Source organism: Hippocampus guttulatus, chromosome 7 (assembly GCF_054856545.1).
Source record: "Hippocampus guttulatus isolate MCC_2025c chromosome 7, RoL_Hgut_1.0, whole genome shotgun sequence".
Taxonomy (NCBI): Eukaryota; Metazoa; Chordata; class Actinopteri; order Syngnathiformes; family Syngnathidae; genus Hippocampus; species Hippocampus guttulatus.
Genome location: NC_141267.1, coordinates 8519109 through 8542135, shown reverse-complemented (window position 1 = coordinate 8542135; position 23027 = coordinate 8519109). Strand labels below are relative to the sequence as shown.

Below are 23027 nucleotides of genomic sequence, written 5' to 3'. Positions count from 1 at the left end.
CCTGGTGGAAAGGCTTTCTGATGTTACGTCAGACGTCCTGCAGCTGCGCCGCGCAGCGTGGTCCAGCAACGCTCCATTCCGTGCTTCCCGTCCTTCTCTATACACAATGAATGGGGATGAAGGCGGCGCACTGCACTCTGCTAATTTCTGTGTGAAAAGTGCAAAAAGAGCCGTGTGAAATGGAGCAAAGAGCCCCAATGCAGCTTGCGAGCCACGGGTTGACCAGGCCTGCTCTAGACTGATTTCAATTCAGAGTAAGCATTACCAGGTGTGTTAATACAGAAAATGAAATCTGATGCATTGCCAAATGTTGGACCCCACTGACACATAGAATTTGAAATGTGTTCAAATTACAAAGCCCCCCAAAAATCTGTCATTTTTAAGACGGCTGACTACACTGATCATTGATGTCCCTTGTGTTTCTCAGTTAATATTTTTTTCATTGAAGCAGAACTTAGAGGTAAAAGCTTTGGCAACTGAGATAGGAACCGCTTGGCTGACTGTTTTGCTTTGCTTGCTTTTGTATGACGGATTTGCACTTAAAGTCTAAGGCCTTTCAGGTGTTGTGACACACATTTTCTGATGTGTTCGATGATGAATTCGTGCCTCTTTGTGATAGCTTTTTTTTTGTGTGTGTGTGTGTATCTGGTGCAATGGTGGGAGGAGGACCACAATGTGATTCACTCCAATATATAGTTCCAATCCCTGCATTAGTCACAGTAATGGGATTCAGTGCTTGGGTTTTCTCCCTCAGATTGTTGTTTGTAATTATTTGTTCCCTTTTCGACAATCCTTTTTTGTCAGTTTCAGGCACACTGTGTGTGATATGGACCCTTGCTAAAATGAGTAGCTTCAATGTTACTATATCAGCCTGTTCTGCGTGTGTGTGTGTGTGTGTGTGTGTGTGTGTGTGTGTGTGTGTGTGTGTGTGTGTGTGTGTTTGTCTACTCGTCGCTCTGTTTGTAAACTCATGCACTGACCACTTCCTGATAAAAGTAAATGTGCACAGGGCATTTGGAACATTTGACTTGCTTGAATTTAATTTTATCTTGCCTAAGGGAAGAAATGTGTATGGTACAAACAAAAACATGGATTTTAAGGGATGTGAACAACCTTGAAATTCAGTACTCAATCTTGTCGTTTCAATTACAAAGTGTCTTATATTTCTAAACCGCTACAGTGTTATTATGGCGGCATGGATAAAAAAAAACAACACATTTAGTAGCGCACTTTGTGGTCCATTCTGCGTGTGGTTGTTAGGTTGGCTTTTATTTATGGTTCTATGTAGGCAGTACAGTATTAACATTTCAGTTAATCTTGGCTGACATTCAGCACTGACTGATGTGGGTCAAAGATGAACTCATGTTGATCTAATTTTCCATCACCCCAAAACCAGCCCAGAAAGCACTTTTCCCGTGAGACAGAAGTAGAAGTTGAGATGACAATATCAGGCTTCTTGTTATCTTTTATTTACAGCTGACTCTGTTTTTAGACAGTGGTGCCCACTGACCGTCACATTGAAAATGTCAAATCTCGACTGCTGTCTGTTGACACAAAACAGCTCCGGCTGGTATCTGTCCACAGCAGAGGTGATTGCTCTAAGACTGCAAGGGAAGCTCAGCCTCCCCTAAAATGTCAAAAAATAAGTGATAACATATATGTGTGTACATACAATTGTGTGTACATGTCATTGACTAAATATATGCTACAACGAGCTCAACTTTTGTTCCGAATCAGCTTTTTATTACTAGTTACGACGCGACTCTCTTCTCATTCATTCCCACAGCTTCACTGTGCTTTTAAACTGTGTGGATGCTGAGCGTCGACCGCGCGGACACTGGGTGTCGAAAGAGTTCAGTGTAGGATGTCCTAATGCATTGAAACGAGCCGAGTCATTGGATAAATGCTGGTTTTGTCCCGCCCATCGGACGCTCAGTGTCTCTAGGAGTCTACGGACAGTAGGCGTTTATGGGCTGGCCTGGGCGCTCAGCTTTTCTGCATGATGATTGGATGACCTGTCTGAGGCGGAATCTCTTTTTGATTGACAGCGAAATGAGCCAATCACTGATCTTTTGGTCTTGGCGTCCGTGGGAGCATTTTTCAATTCTCATTCTGTTCTGAGTTGAACTGGAGACTTCTTCTCATAATCTTAGCGACACTCTCTTTGTTGAAAAACAACGAGCGACAGATTAATATTTCATTTCTGGTGTGTTTTATTGTAGTTGCTTGTGTTAGCAGACTGACTTATATCACCACAGTTAAGACCCTGGAAAAGACGCCTTGTTGGTATGACAGGGTCACAGATTATTTTCTTGAAAAGGAACGGAGAGTAGAATTCACGTATAAAAAAACAGACACATTTTATGATGTAGGCCGAAATTGAGCTTCCCCTCCTTGACAGACCAGCATCCGCCACTGGTCCACAGCCAAAGTTGTAGTCACTGGTTAACGTCGGTGCCTCGATGCGTTGAAGAAGGAAACAGATGTGAACTAGCTAGCTAGTTTACTTCTGCAGGAAGTGGTACCTGTGGTATGAGTCTCTAAAATTGAGGCTTGTCCATATTTAGGCAGGGCTCGGTGCCTTGTCAACAGAGATAGCAGCTTGAGGAGGGATTCGTCTCCTCTCTTCTCCTCCTCCTTCCTTCCTTCTCTGTGTCCCATAACACAGCGTGCAAGCATGACGCGAGTCATTCTTCGTTCAACCAGAGTTGCATTTTGCTGATCCGTATGTTAACAAGAGAAAAGTTGTACGAGAGCTCAATGTGAGCGATTGAAATCGCCGGCAACAAGATGAGCGAGGCCCTCCGGGGTAGTTCCGGAGAGACGTGCTCTTTGTCACTAAGCAGCACGCAGTCCAGCAAACTGAAGCCGCATTCAGCATCTGCCTCGCCTTGTGGATCGCCAAGGATGTCACCCTGTGACTCTCCGTGCCACTCTCCACTGCTTTTCCGCAAGCTCCTGGTGAACCGCAGCATTGCCTTGCAAAGACGCTTTACATTGGCACATACTCCCAGGTACTGTCATAAAATAAAAATGTGATCAATTTTATTTTTTTTTATCTTGCCAAATATCCTACAGTATCAAATATCCAAATTACACCGTCCAAATGATTGTCTTTGCTTTGTGCTCTGCACAAAAAAGACCTATTGTTTGAATAGGAGGTGTTGTAGGAGGATTGTTGCATTGTGCTTTTGGAAGTGGCATCTCAGCAGACCTTGGTGTTTTGTTGATAGGGAAGGTCACATCATTTGGTATCAAAGACGTGACAGTATCTAGAAGCTAGATTTCTAGATCGCTCACGAAGTTTGTCACAAATCTTAACATGTCGATTGTTTTCTAATCGTACAACTCCTGTGTCTGATCAAAATAATTGGTCAATGATTTCTTGCACCTCGAGAAAGTATTGTAGAAAACCATTCTAGACGTATTATTAAATTAGCGCGATGTGTCTGGCCAAAGTGGTGCAGTCAAAATAACAAAAAAAAAATCTGTCATTTACCTTTGCTCTCACCTTAATGTGCTGTTCTCGATAATATGATTTTTTTTACATATGTAGTTGGTAACACCTTTTGTGTGTGGATTGGAGCTGAAGAAAGATTCCTGTCTTTTCATAAAATCCCTGTCGTGTAAACACCATCTTGACACTGACTTTTTTGCAGACGTTTTTACAGACTGAGCTGCTGAGATGGTGGGGGAAAAATAAACTTGACACTGTTCCAAATTTTCTACAAATACAACAGTATATGATGATTTATACTCAACTTTATGACTTGCTTGCACGCCAATCATTAGTCGAAAAGATGTGACTGATTCTTGACAGAACGCGGTAACAGCTGTTGGTCCTTTTTCTTTCCCACAACCTGTTTTCCTCAGGTTGAATAGTTCTGTCTTAATGTACTGCAAGCATTTGGCAGCTGTAATCTTGTGGTTTTCCATCGTCAACATATACTGTCGATAACTTAATGGAAAATAGGCTGGCAATTATTTTTCTTTTTATTCCTCACTGCAAGAACCTTTTTGATTTTGATGTTCTCGCGTGGCCGGTTTTGTCGTCTGAATTCCAGTTGACAATCCATTTGTCAATTTTCATTTAGGTTGTTATAATGCTGTCTGCTTGGGCTGTTACTTAAGTTATCGTGAATTGTGTGAAATGTGAATTAAGATGTGATGTGTGTCTTTGGAGTTGGGATGTAACGTTAACGGCAATTTTGCGATATGAAAATATGAAACAATTTATATGGCAACTAACTTTCGGTTTGCACAACAACAATTCACAAGCCGCATTGATCCACTAGCATTGAATCTTTTGGATACAATGCGGTGCAGGATTCTAGTTAAGGTAAACCCGGTTTAAGATTATTAGAACAACTTTTACGTTGTTATTAGCTGACGTTTCGTCATCCTAGTCCTTGTCCGCTGCTGCGGTGCAGAACGCTATCCACTCGCTTGAATTTACAGTATGTGCACAGTTGTTTACTTTCCTTGTACTGCCTGCACTGGCCCCAGGGTTTTTTTCCTTTCTTTTCCATTAGTTTTTTTGTTTGTTTGTTTTTTTCAAAATGTCACATTTACCGTCTTCATCGCTCCGATTCTTTTCCCCCGTGACGTGGTACGATCTGCGGAGCGCAAGGTGGTCCGTGCAGCTGGTCAGACGTGCCGCGTCGCGGCCCCCCCCCCCCCCCCCCTCCCATTCATCCTCCCCCTTATTACATGTTATGTCTTGTGATTTGTTGTAACTGTCATATGCTTATTTATGTGCTAGGGTCTTTTTTTTATCCTAGACTTAAATTATCCTCAGAAGAGGATAGTTCGAGCGTGGGGTTTTTTCCCCTCTCCCTACCCAGTGTTTTCCTTTCTGAATTCTGACTGTAATTTCCCCATTGCGGGACAAATAAAGGATATCTTATCTTAAAATTTAAGCAACTTTCTGAGTTTCTCTGAAGCGGCGCGCTTAGAGCGTATTTCTGAGCATACCTATGATGAGGGGACGGGGATTTTGTCCATGATGAGCTCGAGGGCGCATTAGGAATTACTCTGTGAGCCGACCGTTTGGAAACTCGGAGCATTGTTCAAAGATGATGTTCGGTTATTCCATGCACCGGAACAGTATGACGGTGCGCACTGTAAGCTCTAACTGCGGACCACAGTGTACCAGTGTGGCATGCAGTCCAGACGAAAACGGTTAACATCCGAGCTGCTGATTGGTTTAGAACAGAGGTGCGAGTGTCCGGTCCTTGAGAACCCCTATCCAGCCTGTTTTACATTTCCCTCCTCCAACACAACTGATTCAAATGATCAGCTCGTCATCAAGTTTCGCAGAAGCCTGATATCGATCAATCTCAGAGTAGTGCATTTGCCAACACGGCCCTAATCATTCACCGTCTTGGTTTTTGTAAAACAAATTTCCCCTCCAAAAAAAGAATTTTTTTTGATTGTTCTGACTTAGAATGAAGAAAAATTGCAAGAACCCCGTAAAATATCAAGTTAAAACCACAATAGATGAAGCTATGGTCACAAATGAAACCCCGCAAGAGAGTGATGCTGCGATAACCGACCCGCTAAGTAGCGATGGATCACTGTATGCTAACTGGTCCCACGCTCGTATTTTGGTAGACACAACAAAAATTTTAGGTTGATCAGATACAATTTGAATCAATAAACACGTAAGTATGCATAATATACAGATATTTGGTTTTAAATGTTGAGTTTGATGATCAAAACTTATCCTAACTCTTACAGATTGGAAAAAAAACCTACAGTGACTTTGAGCTTTTACGTCTTAGCATATTGATAAACACAAAACGATGATGTTGATCTAAAATTTTAGGATGAAGATCTTAAATGTTTCATGTTAATCTCACAAAATTTTGCAGAACTGAGTGCTGTCTATAAATTGCAAAATATTTCAACTACAAGACTACTGGTAATCTCAAAATGACTTTTTCCCTACTTCAATTTCTGGTCCATACTATTCAGTTACACAAAAAAATATGTGGTGTAAATGTGTTTTGTTTATTAATTTGATCAAACAGCTTTTTTGTTTATGCTTACGCTTGTCACTTTGTCCCACGCAACAGTAGTGATCAATACTTGCAGTAGTATTTCAGTGTTTTGATTGCATGTCTCAACAAGAACTGGGCTGTGCCAGCTCTCTGTTTCTTGTTTACCTGACATAAAAACACCTTCCGGATGTACAGTTGAGTCGAGTCTCCATCTGCCACGGTGAAAACACTCTGAAAGTTGCTGTGTTCCGATCAAAATGCCGGCGCGTTCTACGTCTTCAAATGTTCGCCACTCTCATAGCCTCTAGGTCAGTGTTTTAGCATTTTCATCATTGCAAAGTGCGGCTTAAAAGATAATCCTCTGTAACTTGATGCCAAGTCATTGAGGGCTGGCGTGTTTGCCGTGGTACTGGATACCCTGTAAATGTACAGACTCATTGACAGCCCCCCTGATGACTCCACGGGCAGTCCGCAACAGCAAGCCGTGGGGACTGTCCAAGCACATTGCTAGACGAAGAGGTGAACCTTTCTGGACATTACGTACCCTTCAAGAGCAGCAATAGAAAGCTTCTTTCACAAGAGACTTAGAGAGCAATTGCATGACAACGCATTTTTTTTTGTCTGTGTTTTATTTTTCCTCTTCGTTTGTTGACCACAATATACTTGATATGGCAATGGCTGCTAAATACGAACTCACTCGCTATGAGTGAAGGTGGGAAAAATCCTTCACTGCTCCTAAATACTTTGTGACTTCCCTTCGGAATGACAGATTGGCATTCACACTCCAGCCCGGCTTGTCTTGGCTTGTCTCACTGGATCATCTGTTAAGCATTCTTCAGAATTTTTTTTTTCTTGCCTCCTGAGGCCCTGAGGATTAATCAGAGCTTGCATCTGCTTGCATTACTTTTGTTTTTCTTTCTCACCTGTTTGGGTTGGCGGACAAGAGGAAAAAAAAAAAGTCATGGAGTCAGTCCACACCCATCCGCTGGTTCATCAATGAAAATAACAACACGAGTACAAGAATTTTCATTAGAGGCTTGCTTCAGATGTACAGTTTACTGTCATTGCAGCCTAGAGTGTGATTTCAGGGTCGAGTGGGACGATGAACAAAGACTCTAGATTGGCAAGGAAAGGGGCGTCAGCAGGTTTTGGACACGGTCGACGGCATTCGTGCTTGGGGTAGGTTTTCAGTTTTGTTGGCTTATTCAGAGTGAGTGTTTGCTTCGTGAGATGATTCACTGATTGATAGTAAAACACAAGGGCAACAATGTTTGATAGCTATTTTAGCAAAACTGCCAGTCGTGCATTCATTGGCAAGTGGATGAGGTCTTGTCCTACATGAAACACCGGTACATGGAAATCCACATTTCTTCACCTTTTTTTTAAAAGCGCGTCAGATTTGATTCAACATTCACTGATTGGTTCTTCATTTTAAAAATAGTTGGGTCAAAAATAACCCAACATGGGTCAAAAAGGGGACGACACATCTTAATATTTTCGACCCAATGGCTTTTAGAGTGTTGTTGAAATTTCCACATGGGAGTTAACGTGAACATAACTCGCATTCCTAAAGAAGGAAGGTTTAAGTGCTGTGTCGTCAAACTGAAGTATTCTAATTGATGGGTGTGGCAAATGTTTGCCTCAGGGGCTTTCATCATGCTCTCATCTGAATAGATTGTGAGTTATGTTTTGAAAATAAAGTTGAAAAATATAAGTATCGTTTAATATGGCGTGTGAGACGCACTAGTTCCTGAGGTGTGTTAAGTTGTGTCATCACTCTTTTATGTTTGCGCATGTTTCAGTCAGTGTTCCTGTTTTGCAGTCTTTTGACAAATGTGGTGCCATGAAATATATACTCTGTTACTGCCGAAACTAATTACACTGCTTAAGTGGTAGAAATATTTGCACGCAAACATCTTTAACAAAGATAAATGAATACTAAGCGCAGTTTACATTGCAAGACTGTTGAATTTGTAGACTAAGCATTTTCCTGTAAGAGAGTGTGTGCATGTGTTTAAGATTGTAACCGGAATGTGGCCATTCAGTCTGTCACATACGTTTTATGAGACGCTGGTACGGAGAATATTGATGAATGGTTGCCGTCCATGTAAGCTCTTGTAACATAAGCACATGCACTATTGTTTATGTCTCTGTTTACATGCGTTGAAGTCTGTCTTGCGAGTTCATGCCGGGTTCTATTCCCAGCCAGGGTGGGATCATTGGACTTTCTGCTCGACCGCTGGGTCAGCTGCTGCACACATGCAAACTTGAGCACAAACATATGCTACAACCAATGGGCCGCTATCATTACATAAGTTGTATACTATGGCATTTTAATTGCCATTTCATGTCAAAGCATGACAATTTGACCTGCGCATCCATGTTTCAGTATGTGTTACATGAAATACTGTACAAGCATCGTCGTAATAAAAATGAGGGAGTGTACTTTTTGTAGACTCCTTATTACTGAACCCAAATTAAATGAGGAGGTGGTTAGGACATCTACACCACAGTTCTGATGCCCTGGGTTTGAATCTGGTCTTTCTCTGTGGAATACGTAGGTTCTTCCCACGCCCACATGGGGTTTTTCTCTGAGTACCGTTTCACATTCCAAGAACGAGCATGCCAAGATCACTGAAGACTCAAATTTGTCCTTAAGCGTGAGAGTGAATGGTTGTTCGTCTACATGTGCCCTACGATTGACTGGCGACTTGTCCAGGGTGTACGTCGAAGATGGATGGCTAACTTGAACACCCTGCAAGCACCTCGCTGATGAGTCTCATTTCAGGTTTTTGACAAAAATAACCAACATCTTTATGAGGTTATGAAGCACAAATTATTTAAACGTGCTTATAATCTTGGGAAAGTGAACCCTATCCTGTCTTCAATATTTCATCCAGTGCACTCTAAGACACTCCGACCCAGCAGCTGTAGCCAGCGCTACCCAGAGTAGGAGCGGTAAAGGGGGAAACAATAATACAACAGACCCCCAAAATAAACCTTCCATGCTTGGAATAGTTCCTCAGCCCCGCCGGCCTGGCTGCTCATTACACGTGAATGTGACATGTGTTTCTTGTTTTACACACGCAGGGTCTCTGTCACCCTTCCCAAATCCATATGAATTGTGCCATATATGGTTCCTGCACAATGCCCAATATTTCTCTTTTGTGTGTTTAACGAATCTGTCAAATAGAGGACAGGTTCCAATGAGTATCGCTCATCAGGTGAAAGTTCAGGTTAGACTGCAATGTGTCTCGCCTCCTGTAATCTAAACTATTTCTGTTTGGCTGTCGGTGGAGTGTCATAAATTTCGCCCGCAATTTTCTTTGCTTAGAGCGACATCTGCTGGTAAGTCAGTTCATTCTTATTAGCATGTTCCATACAGTGTCGAGGTTGACGCAGTCAAAGTATAGCAGACAACAGTTGACTTATAGGTTGTTTGTTTTAAGGGAAGTATGTGATAAGTCTCGGACACCAACAGTTCATGGCTACATTCACACTGAAGGTTGACGTTGAGTCGTGTTAAATGTTGTGTAAATATTCTACCTCTTAGAATCGAAGACATCTACATCACAGTTCTGATGCCCTGGGTTTGAATCTGGTGTTTCTCTGTGGAATTTGTCATCACTATCTAAGAGTTAGATAGTGATGACGAATTTTGATTGGCGCTGTGAAATCGGTACAGTATTAATGTCACAAATTTCAGTTTTTTAAATTGTGGTTGTAGTTTGCAGCGTTTGTGGAACTGTACTGTATCTCTGTAATATATAACTGTCTCTTGTATTTCATTAAAGTTTCACATTTATTAGACCAGGAGTGGCCCGGTGTTCCTGTGGTTAGCGCATCGACCTCACAGTGCAGAGGAATCGGGTTTGATTCCAGCACTGGCCTCCCTGTGTGGAGTTTGCATGTTCTCCCCGGTCTTGCGCGGGTTTTCTCCGGGTACTCCGGCTTCCTCCCACATTCCAAAAACATGCATGGCAGGCTGATTGAACATTCTAAATTGTCCCTAGGTGTGAGTGTGGATGGTTGTTCGTCTATGTGTGCCCTGCAATTGGCTGGCAACCGGTTCAGGGTGTCCCCGGCCTACTGCCTGAAGACGGCTGGCATAGGCTCCAGCACCCCCCGCGACCCTTGTGAGGATAAGCGGATCGGAAAATGGATGGATGGATATATTAGACCAAGGGTAGAGAGCCATGTCCTGCCTATTTTAGATTTCTCCCTACTCCAACACACCTGATTCGATTGATCATGATTGTTTAAGGCTTCCACAGAGCTTGCCAATGAGCTGATCATTTGAATCGAGTGTGTTGAAGAAGACAGAGCTCTAAAACAGGCAGAATATGGCTCTGGAGGAACCGGAGTTCCCTACTTCTGTATTAGACATAGCAATCATTATAATTTAGTGTACCGTAGTTCTATACCGTTCTGTACAATTACAACCATAATAATAAACATATTGTTGATAGCTCCATGAAAGAAGATAAATATGTTTGTAATTGGGATGTATGGGATTATGGGATTTTTGATTCTGCTCTTGTGTTGGATATCATGATGTCCGGTCTGGATGTCCAAGTATAAGTACAGTCCAGCACAGCAGCGGTAACAGTGCAATGCCATATGCCATAACTCTGTTTCTCCACAAGGTGGCAAACAAAATCCGTTGATATCTTAACGGTGACTTTCACCTCACGCTACCTTGTACAACACTGCTCTGTAAGTGTAGTTGCATTACATTTAAATGCACTTATTCGAAAAAATGAGAAATAGTATGCACAGGAAAATATTAATACCATAAAATAAATGCTCATGACTTAAATTCAGACTGCTACTCATTTCTGCGCGTTTATAATGTTTTGAAGCGATGAGTTGTCATCATACCTGTTGAAGAACAACATATGTACCATAGAGTTAAATGACTTTACTTGATTCACAGCTATTCATTATAAGTTATTCAATCTTGTTTTATGAACACTAATGTTTTTTTTTTGTTATCACAAAACAGAAAATACTATGTAAAGCAAAATACTACATACTCAGACTATGAGTGCCCTGTGGTATAATATGGACATGATATTTTGTTCTTTAAACAAAGTCACTGGACTTTTGAAGACCAAGTCTGGTCTCAGTAGACAAATTAAAGATAAAGATATTTATGTTGGGAAATGCGTATGCTGTCCTGAATTCTAAATAGACAAAGGTTTATACTTTAGTGAAAATACAGGAAATATGAAAAATCACCTTTTCACTGATAACAGTGGAATTTTATGAAGTAGACGCTGACACCTACACAAAACATACACTTGCACATAAATCATACTTGCCCGTCACAGCTTATTCTCATTAGCAGAGTTAATGTTGTCACAGGAGCCATCAGCCAGCTGGGCTGCAGCAGCCATTTGGCAGCTGGATTCAGTTACATGGTGGCCTCACAAACACCTCATTCTCATCTCGCATCCATCCCGGCATCTGTTTCGGGGCTTTCTTGTGTAATCTGTTTTTGAAGTACAGTAAATATTATACAGGACATTTTTATTTTGGCAGGCAACATGGCTAGCTAGTGTTGAGCATGTCTCCCTCACACTACAGAGTTTCAGAGTTTGAATCTTGACTCCAGCTTTCCTGTGTGGAGTTTGCATGTGCTTCCATTAGTTTTCTTCAGGTATTCCGGTTTCCACACACATTCCAACAAACAGGAATGTTTGCTTCAATGAAAGCCCTAAATCGTCAAAAGGTGTGATGTGAGACATTGTTTTTGTCTACTCTGTGCCTGGCCATAGGCTGGGAACCAGTATAGGGTCAGATGTACCCTGCCTCTCCGCTGAAGTCAGATGGCAAAGGCTACAGAATAAGTCACCCGCGACCCTAATGATGAGTGCTAATGAAATCACCGAGTATTTTATTTGTTCGGTCAGTTGGGAAAAAAATATTTGGTATTACTGATTGAATGTGGGGCGGCCCGGTAGTCCAGTGGTTAGCACGTCGACTTCACAGTGCAGAGGTACCGGGTTCAATTCCAGCTCCGGCCTCCCTGTGTGGAGTTTGCATGTTCACCCCGGGCCTGCGTGGGTTTTCTCCGGGTACTCCGGTTTCCTCCCACATTCCAAAAAAAATATGCATGGCAGGCTGATTAAACTCTCTAAAATTGTCCCTAGGTGTGAATGTGAGCGTGGATGGTTGTTTGTCTCTGTGTGCCCTGCGATTGGCTGGCAACCGATTCAGGCTGTCCCCCGCCTACTGCCCGAAGACGGCTGGGATAGGCTCCAGCACCCCCCGCGACCCTAGTGAGGATTAAGCGGTTCGGATAATGGATGGATGGATACTGATTGAATGTAATGCACTTTCTGTATTGGACCTCATTAACTTTTATTTGAGGATGCCTAGTGTTGTTCTTTTTTTTATTTTCTCAAGTTGCTCTAACAAAGAGATAGTTTGTGATCCAGGTTTGACAGCTAGTTTATTTCATTTGTGTGATGAAGTTAGTCACTTTGGTTGGATATTGAAAGAGAATATCGAGAGAGGCATTAGATTTGTCACATTCCTATATTTCAGAATTGTTCCAAGTTAGTATCTGGTACTCAGCCTCAACTTGCAAAACTAAAAGAAAAAAGGGGGAAATCGTTGTTTGGATGTCCCAAATATGCAAAAATGGAGTAAAAATCTGCCAATAGCAACCAACCATGATCACATATAAGCAATCTGACCCCGTAACGATAAACATTTATAACTAGATTTGATTATACTTACATGTTTCACAGCTGTTCTGCACCAAAGTTCATTGAACATCAGTAACTTCCGTTATAAGGGTTTCCAGTAACATTTCAACGGTTGATTGAGGTTTCTGCGGGTCCCTCCCCTCTTGACCCATTTTTCTGTATGATGTGCCTGCCAACACTTCTGCGTCAGCCCCTTGCCCTATGTCTCAAAAGACAAATATTTGTCCATGAGTTGATGACATATCAGGTCCAGCAAGTCCATTCATCCCTGCGCAGTAACTCACAGGCTATCCTGTCTCGTGGCCCACACAAGGAGGTTGACTCATATCATTTAACAACAAACTGACAACAACTGATCATTAGAGCTGTATAAATTAAGATTTATTGTATTGTGTTAGTAAGTATGGAGTACAGTCCTGAACATCATCGAGAATAAACAATGGTGGATGACTTCTATAACATTACATGAATGTGAGTCGCCTTCTTCACAGTGAAGCAATAAGACAGGACAGGATGGGGTAGAGAGCCAGGCAGCGTGTGGTGGGAGAAGCAATGGACTGCCGAATCACCAAAAGGGACTTTAATGTAGAGTGCAAAAAGGACAGTCCAGGGAGTTGACCTCATGATAGAAGTTGTGTCTTTATGCGTGATCCTAAATCCAACAGCCGTGACTCTGGAGATATGTTAGTGAGTTCAAACTGTCACACCTGCATGTTAGTCATGCTAGTGTTGCCAACACCCGGATGACGACCATTATCTGTCTCTTCACCGTGGCTTGCACAAAACTCGATTCCAAAGAAGTTTGGATGTTGCCTAAAACATAGATAAAAATGGAATAAAATGATTTGCAAATCCTTTTCAACCTATTCAATGTAATGCCCTACAAAGACATAATATTTCATTATTGTGTCTAAAACGAACATCCCCGAAAAGCTAAGATATTCACAATTAGTGGTGGGGTGATGTTCACCATTTTGTTAACAACTGTATGAGCAAATAGTCCATCAGTGTGGGGTGTGCAGATGCCTGTAACGTATTGTCCAATGTATGTAGAGTATATATTGTCCTGTTTTGTATTATTGTCCAATGTCTGTTGTGTATGGTATACTGTATGTATTGTTCAATGTATGTAGCGGCATGGGGGGCCTGTCTTCCAAGACAAGTTTCTCCTATGGGAGACCAAATAAAAAGTCATCAATCAAATCAAATCAAAAAATCAGCTGGAGAGCAATTCTCAACATACAATTGCAAGGAATTTCATTGTCTAAAGTCTGTATCAATAATATTCAAGAATCTGGAGAAATATCTCTCTGTAAGCAGTACGGCCGAAAACCACCGTTGAATGACCGTGACCTTTGATCTCTCAGATGGCACCACATTAAAAACCGGCATCACTGCGTAAAGGTTATTGCCACGTTGGCTCAAGAACACTCCAGAAAAACAATGTCAGCTAACAAACTACATTGCTACACCTACAAATGCAAGTTCAAACTCTACCATATACAGGTAGCAATAACACCCATAAGTACTCTCTTTGCCCAAGCTCTTCTGAAATGGACAAACGCAAAGTGGGAAAGTGTGCTGTTGCGTCTTCATTTAAAGATGTTTTTGGAAATCATAGATGTTGTGCGCACCAGGCCAAAGAGGGAAAGGATTGTTATCGATACAAAGGTCAAAAGGCAGCATCTGTGATGGTATGTTGTTGTTTTAGTGCCCATGGCATGAGTAACTTGCACATCTGTGATGGCCCCATTAATGTTGAAACTTACATACTGTACAAGTTTTGGAGCGACATATGGTGTCATTCAAACAACATATTTTTCAGGGACATCCTGCAAGACAATGCCAAGCTACATTCCGCATGTGTTACTGTCAGGCAATCTGGAATGTTCTGGACAGAATCGAACTCTCAAAGGATGGATTCAGATGGAATTGAACTAAAGGCCGACAAAGTACAGCAAATGAAGCTGGTTACAAAAGCCAGGAAAACAAGACATACTGTACCAAAAACGCTTGCAAAAGGCAAGGATTTATGTAAATGTAAATTTCTTCTTGTAAAAATCCAAGAAAAAACCCAAAACACGTATGAAACAAAACCCGAGACTATGCTTAAACAACAAAAAATACTATGAAAAATACAAAACGAGGTGAGAAAATACGAAAAGTAGATGTACAAACTAGATGTACAAAAGAGCACATCGAGAGAATTCAACACTTGGGAACAGAGTCGTGAGCGAGGCGAATAATCCGACAGCCAGTTATTGGCATGGCATGGCTTTTGAAGACTGAAGGTATCGAGGCTGATTTATATCAGGTGCGGTTCGTGAGGGAAACACCCACATTCCTCCCTGAGACTGAAACACAAAGCAAACAGGACAGGATCATGACAGTTACAAAAGCATGGCTTTGCAGTAAAAGGGTGCGAGTACTGGACTGACCTGCCAGCAGTCCAGACCTGTCTCCCCTCAAAAATATGTGGCTCATTATGAAGCACAAAATGCAGAGACCCCTGACTGCTGAGTAATTCGAAGTTGGACATCAAGCAAGAATGGGGAAGCATTCCAACGGCAATGCCTCAACAATTAGTGTCCTCAGTTCCCTAATTGAGGAAAGGTGACGTAACACAGTGGTAAACCTGCCTCTGCCCCAGCTTTTTGGGAACATGTGGCAGTTATCAAATTCAAGACGAGGGAATATATGCCTACCCCCAAATACAGTATCAGTTTGACGATTAAATGTAGCGTCTTTTTAGTGTATTAAATTGAATGATGGACCCTATTTTCTGCACTATAAGGTGCACCTAAAAGCATACCATTTACAGATTCACATCCATCTAAGCTGACTGCATGTAACAGTGATCATTTTACAGCTTACCCCCAGCGAGTCCCAGGGACTCGCTGATCAGAAAAGTATGAGTCCCAAATTTCGAATTCTGAAATGGTCTACTTATTCAATTGAATATGATAATAACACAAATGACAACATATATGTACAATTATAAACAAATGCTGAAAAAATGTAAATAATTCAGTAGCAGGCCTGAGGATTTCGGAAATTCACGGTAACCGTTTTTCGGTTCCGTCGGATTACCCAATGGGAAACCACAGTAACTAACTTTGGGTTCCGTAAACGTTCATCATCGGAACCCATTTTTCTATTTTGACTGATATTCGTAATCAAGAACTCTGAAACTCAATCCTCAGGCCTGCAGTAGTTTTTTTGTTTTGTTTTGTTTTGTTTTGACTGAGAAATTTCCTTGTGTCCCAAAAACGCACATTATTGGGAACTGTGCATCCCGCGGGAAAATTACGCGTCTAGGACGCGGGACGCAGAGGTAACGAGATGGTTGATGTAATTGTGTCGCGAGGTGACCTCAACCCATGCTCGGTATGGCTGCAATATATCTCATATACTCTTTTTTGTGCGTCTGCCAACACACTAAGTTCTGTGTAAGTTCAAGCAGCACGCCTGCCCGCTGGTTGCATCCATGATTGCTTCCACAGAACTGCTGCTTCGTGATGAAGGTTATTTTGGTGGGAGCATGGCAACATTCAACATTCGTAGTCTTAAAGACATGCTAAAATTAAATAACACACTCACTGTAGGTATTTTTAAAGTAAATAAAGTAGTTTTCTAACTTTTTTTACCACGTCAATCACAAAACCAACTGTATTACTTGGTGATTGGATGGTCGAGAATGCTGAGGCGTAACTTCCAGCTGCCAGCGCAAAGGCTTTCAGCTCACATGAGACATGACAAGGCAAAAAATTCAAGATGATCGGGGTTTGAGACCCCTGGTCTAAAGTCTGTTAAAGTTGCAGTAGGTGTTGTGTAGTCCAGCTACTTTGCGAATGTACAGACGTACTCAAGGATTTCTACTCGAGTCATTTACGATCCATCCATCAGTTTTCCCAGGCGCTTGTCCGCATTAGGGTTACAAGTCAGCTGAATCCTGTCTCAGCTGACTTCAGGCCGGACAATCACAGGACACATGTGGACAAATAAAGAGAGCACCCACCTTTACAGCAGCTCCTATATTTTGTTCTTCTACTTCTTCCTTTCATAACTTTGCTGCTGTGAATTGAGAATTTTTCCATTGTGAGACTAATAGAGGTTTTCCTTTCTTATCTTATCTTATCTTATCTTATCTTAAAGTCTCACATTCACACCCACAGTCTGGATACTTTCGTCTTCAGTGAAGCTAACATGCACGCGTTGGGGATGTGGGAAGAAGCCGCAGTACCCTTAGAGAACACGCTCAAGCACGGGCAGAGCATGCAAACTGCACACAGGACGGCCAGAGCTGAGATAAAAAACATGAAACCGAGAGCTGCAAATCAGACGCGCTAACCAGTCTGCCACGTGCTGCTCAAAGCATTTTCAACGTATTCATTGTAGTCGTCATTTGAAGTGCTTGTGTGTATAATACAACTTTCACAGTTGCAAACCTTCGGCTGCATAAGTGCCATATGCAATACTGTCGTTTCTTACTGCAACACTCAGAGACACGTGGTGCAGCTCCAACAACCATACTCGATTGCCCAACTACAGATCCTCCTCTTTCACTGCAACACACACACACACACACACACACACACACACACACACACATTATGTACATACACATGCGCATAGTTCATGTTTTTTTTTAAAGGCACACTCTGGCCATGTGCCTGGAAGGAGGAGACAAGTAGAACGAGCCATAGAGGGGCAGAGAGAGGGAGGAGTGTATCCTCAGAAAGTTCCGCTCACTTTGGATTTGAAACAAGCCGCCTAGCTCTCGCTCTCGCCTTCTTGTCCAGCTCTTCGGAACCACATGAAACGCTGAGCTGAGCGAATGGCTCTTTAAAGCCAGCACTACCTTGGCTTTCTTCATGCTTTGGACTGGAGGCATGCATCTGAAACACACAGAGGAGGGATCTCCTCCATCTGTCCGTGCGTCAAAGGAAACCCGGTGTGGTGTGAGGGGAAAGGAAAGCGCACACAAGAGTCGAGGAGTAGCGGAGTGTCCGGGAGAGGAGGAAGGGGACGATTAGCGGAGAGCGAGAAGAAAGAAAGGAAGGACACCCCGACCACCAACTGAGAATATGAGTTTGCCAACTAACTGTGTGTTCCTGGCCCCCTCATTCCAGGACCGGTACTTGAAAATGCGCAATGGGAATATCGGCGGTTCACCGTGTGCTGTCAATAGACCCATCGATATTGTGCAGAAACGAAGACGGTAGGCAATATGTGGAGTCGGTGCACAAACTGCAATGCTTTGTATCAAATTCTCCTTTTTAAAAAATTCTCCTTCGTTAAACTTGGACACCCCCACGCCATTTCTTTTGCTGCTGTCCTGCCCCATTAATCCGTCACTACCACACATTGAAAACCGGCACGGTAAATGACACCCTACAGGATCAAGTCCTTCACTCAGTGATTTTACTTTGAAATCTTAGTTTTCATCTCAATAAATAATTACAGTAGACCTTTTTTTCTTTAAGAGAGTCATTCTGGAGTAGCTTTTGCGGATCAAAAGTTGAAATGAAATGTCGCCTGACAACACATCCACATCACAGCCACAAATCAATGTTATTCAGTGCTCCTTTTAAAAACACAAATGGCATGTTTTGAATGAAAATTCTAGTGACTTTGTCAAATTTTATGGTGGTCTTAACCTATACAGGTATGCTAGATTGCCCATTTCAGTAAAACTTATTTGATTCTCTTAAAGGGGAAGTCACCCCAAAATTATATTCTATGTGCCTCCTCGAGTCCAAACACAGCATTCTGATGAATATTGCATTTGTGGAATATGAGTCAAGCTTCAAAATCCACCGTTTTTAACTATCTCAGCGGGCAGCCATTTGCCACTTTCTGTTAACTGAAAAAGACATCACAGTTGCTCGGGTATCGATCAATCACCTGTTTTCTGAGTTTAGTCATGTGACGTTCGCAAGTTAAGCCGTGATTGGTTGTTACTTGAGACCTGAGTAACTATGATGTCATTTTCAGTCAACAGCAAATCTCCCTGAGATGGATTTTTTTTTAAAAGAGGGTGGATTTTGCTGCATAATTAATATTCCACTGACGTAATATTAGTCAGAATGGCATGTTTAGTCTAGTGGAGGCACATTCAACATATTGCAAAGAAAACTTTTGGGTTTACTTCCCCTTTACATAAGTCTTATGTTTCTTTCCTGCTTGCTCGGGAAATTCAAACGTTTTCATTTTTACAGTATGATATTTCTCATACATCCTGTGTAGAGTCACAAGTCAGCTGGTGCTGTAGCGCGCATATAGACAAAACTATTCACAGTCACATTCACACTAATGGGCAATGTGGAAGCTTTAATTAAACTAGCATGCATGTTTTCGGAATATTAACAGTAAGGAAAAGAAATGAAAGCGTGGGATGAACATGCTTGAGCTTGCGCGAAGATTTTTCTGACCCAGCAGCTCCTACAGTCTGTTTTAAATCAGAGCAAAAAAAAAAAAAAAAGAGTATCCTGGCAGCATCTCAAACAGTGGGCTGTAGAAAAATCAGAGGCAAGAAATCAGAGTCACCCTTGAATTCTAATGATATGAATGAATGCATAATGTCTGAATGGCAATAGTTGGAGTACTCTTGTCTGATAGGATTGTCCTCGAACTTAAAATCTCCCAGTTCACAGATTGTGTGTTACAACTATAATATGCCACAGCTTACTACTATTTGAAGTTTATAGCAAATTCTTGCCACCGCTACAACAGAAGGCAGACGGTTATAAAATGTTTGTGCATACAAAAAAAAAATAATAATAAATACACAGATAAAACAGCAGTTCCCACTCTTCCAGGCTGAAATAATTCTCTCACAGAATGTTGAGGTTGAGACAAGGTCAGTTTAAGAAGTTTTCAGTGATCAGGTTTTTTTCCTTCAATACGCTAGTCACTAGCGTACTGAAGAAAAAAAAAAACTTTACCGGCTAGTACAAATGGGAATGAATTAGACTGAAAACACCATCTATAAATAATCATTCTCACGACATCATTCCTGTTCATGACATCTCATTAAGATTAAGATATCCTTTATTTGTCCCACACTGGGGAAATTTACAGCCTCCAGCAGCAAGAATGTGGGTAGAAAGAAGAAAGAAGAAAAAACAAACAAACACTGTTCAATTAAGTGCAATATAAATTACACCCCATCATTTTAATCACTGCCTCTTCTTACTCTTTTTAACATAAAATAGCAACTTCGTGATATGGAATATTGAAAACAGGGAAATATTGCAGTGTATTTGCTTGGATTAAATGATCTGTGTGCTTTTCGGTGGTTCACGGTAAAGGTTAATTTAAAAGGTTTTCATGTCAATATGTATTATTTTATCAATAACTTTTTATTTATAGTTTTTATTGTTGCCAAGAAATAGACAGAATATGTGTCTGCCTTCCAATTCACCAAAGCAAGTACAACTTCTTTTCAGACTCATCTTTTTAGTTATTTTATCCTGTGTGGGGAAAGTGGAGAATCAAAGTGTGTTTAGGCTGTCCCGCTGGTAAAACGCTTTCACAGAGACACGGCTAATGATCGCAGTCAACCGCATATATGGGCCGGACGAATAAACCACATGTGCGCAATAACAGTTTGAACATAGAGTAAAGGAAGGGTTTACTCAATAATTGCCTTTTATGACTCTCGCTGGCCACCCTGTGCCCTTTTAACATGAAAAAAAAAAGACTCATTTTGACTTTACATTGTAAGCATGGAAGTTTTATAGTTCATGCACATACATGCCAATATTTCATTGGTGTATGCAAATTAGGTGTCTTTTAGCCAGGTCCACTTGACTCTCTTACCGATGGTCATCTCAGCTGTTCCTCAGTTGTCAGCTATAAGAGATTTATTCAGGACAACGGCCAACATTCTTTTAACTTGAGCTGTGACATTTCCAAATCGACTGGAAAAAGAATTGCGAGTGAGTGAGAAAGTGACATAACTTTGAACACGATGCATTTCGACGGGCACACAATAGCCATTTTGGAAACTCGAGAAAGAGGACAATATGGACCAGTTGAAGTTCCAGAAATAGATGTAAGCTTAAAATCAGTAATACGGTAGAGTTTTGTTGTACAGTTTGTTTGAATTTCAGTTTTCAGCAGCAATTGCTCAATGTTCCAGACTTAAATTTGGCCATCACAAACATTTATTAATTGTACAAATTGTTTTAAACAAACATGTAAATACGCATATTAAACATATATAAACAACAGTCATCCAACTATGAACATATGTTCAATCAACTGCCATTAAATGAACAACAAAACAAGCCATTAAATCAGGGGTGTCAAACGCAGGTCCTGGAGGGCCGCTGTCCTGCACGTTTTCCAAGTCTCCCTGTTGCAACACACCTGATTTAAATGAACAGGTTCAATGTCAGGCTTCCGCAGAGCTTGCTGATGATCTGATCATTTGAATCAGGTGTGTTGCAACAGGGAGACTTGGAAAACATGCAGGACAGCGGCCCTCCAGGACCTGCGTTTGACACCCCTGCATTAAATGAACAACAAAACAATCACTCATTTTAGAGCAAAAGATGAAGGCACGGTGCAAATGTGACCGGCACTACATATTACCATCACGCATAATTTTTTTAAATGCATTCTTCACTTTTAAACAAAACCCAAAATAAATGAACCTCTTGTGGGCATCTATAGAGGCACATTCTTCTTGATTTTTTTTTTTTTTTAATCGATTCACTGTCTTATAAAAATTGTGTTTATACTGTCTTTTTCACAGCCATTATAATTTATTGATGAGAAAAAAGAAAAAAAATATATACTGTATATACATATATCTTACTGACTCAAAAATTGCTCTTGTGAGTAATGTGACTGCATGGTCAGCATGTTAAATCTGGACATTGATGGTTTTATCCAGAAGGTGTTGAAATGCCATATGCAACACACGCAGGTATGGCATGTCTTGTCCTGTCTATCAATGCGCTGTGAACTCCGGTAGCACCCCAGCAGGTTAGCCAGCCCTGTATCATCACATCGAGGCATGACGAGTAGTTCACTCATGAGATCTCAGAAGTCATCGTAAGCTGCCACCAGGTTCTCACATGATTCAATCTAAAAGCTATGTCAAACTATGCCATTTTGATTGACACCGTAAGCATGCTAATATAACAATTCAGTCAACTCTTGTTTAGGGGATTTGTTCCGACCCACTGGCAGTTGGTGAAAATCCAATATCCGTAAGATACAGACGATATAGTTTTTTTGTTTGTTTGTTTTACCCTTCCCACCTTTGCTTTAAACTTAAAATAAGCTTTTTAAAAACATTGCAAACATACGTGAACACAAAAAACAAATTGCAAGCGTGGAAAATATACCAAATATTGTGCTGATTGCAGTGTTAGTGTACATACTGTACATGTGCCTTTAGGCCTGTTGTGGTGTTTGTGACGTCTGCGTGTGAGTGTTAAGGCATGAGCTGTGGCTGCCAGCAGCTCCTGTGTGAGTATGCTGTTTCTGTTTAACGCTTCACCTCGCGTTCAATTAATGGCTGAAATGTGCGTTTCCCACATACAAGGGCATTCTTGTCAGTATACTGGACCATTCACCCTGTAATGTTATGGCTGCTTGGTGTACCGTAATATGAAGAATCGCTCTTCTCGAGCACCCACATTTTCAGCGAGTCGGACATGATTATAAATGACAATTCATTGTTTTTCTGCAGCCATTTGGAAGGTATTCATTTGGATCGAACCTGCTGAGTTCGAACTCTATGGTTGTTCACTGCTCTACTGACAGCAGCACAGTTGTTGCAGTTGCAGTTGCGTGCCATGAAATGCAAGAAAGATTAGCCAAATTCAATCACCCTTTGTGTTTTCATATTTGGTGAAAAATATGCAAGCTAATTATTGGGCCAGTAGAAATTAAAGACCGGCGAGGCGGTTAATTGTTCTCTGCGTGACAGCCATAAAGCCACAACTGGAAGTAGCTGTGAGTGTGTGTTGCTTTTTGTAGACCAGAAGAGCGAAAATAGGGCTGGGACTGGAAATCAAAATGATCATCAATCCAGGGAAAAAAGAACCTCTGTTCTAAAAGGTTGAAGAAATAGGGTAACAATGTTTCAGATGGAATAAAATACAATAGCCTTTATTGTCATTTTAGTGCATGATAGAATTGGAATAGTTGTGAAACATACAAAGACCGTGAGGATCTTTTTATGTGTTGACTGCAAAAATGTCAAGGGTCGTGGTGGCCATAGGGAAGATTCCCAAAAGGCCGATCGACTCGATTTCCCGGCCGACAGACTGACAATTGTGTTTTGGTG

At 41.4% G+C, this 23027-nt stretch overlaps 1 protein-coding gene across 5 annotated transcripts in view; it reads left to right on the top strand.

Moving 5' to 3' along the window:
- LOC147202158 (3',5'-cyclic-AMP phosphodiesterase 4C-like) overlaps positions 1–23027 on the top strand; it is a 91988-nt gene that overhangs the window by 42131 nt on the left and 26830 nt on the right. Inside the window, exon 1 of one of the 5 annotated variants that reach the window (XM_086115843.1) lies at positions 6915–7181. The exons of 3 other annotated variants lie outside the window; for them this stretch is intronic. In XM_086115843.1, the coding sequence (XP_085971969.1) occupies positions 7105–7181 (77 nt within the window). In that variant the 5' untranslated portion in view covers positions 6915–7104. Of the gene's footprint in view, positions 1–6914; positions 7182–16770; positions 17940–23027 lie in introns of those variants that run through there. One more of the 5 variants, XM_086115842.1, reaches the window with a different exon arrangement.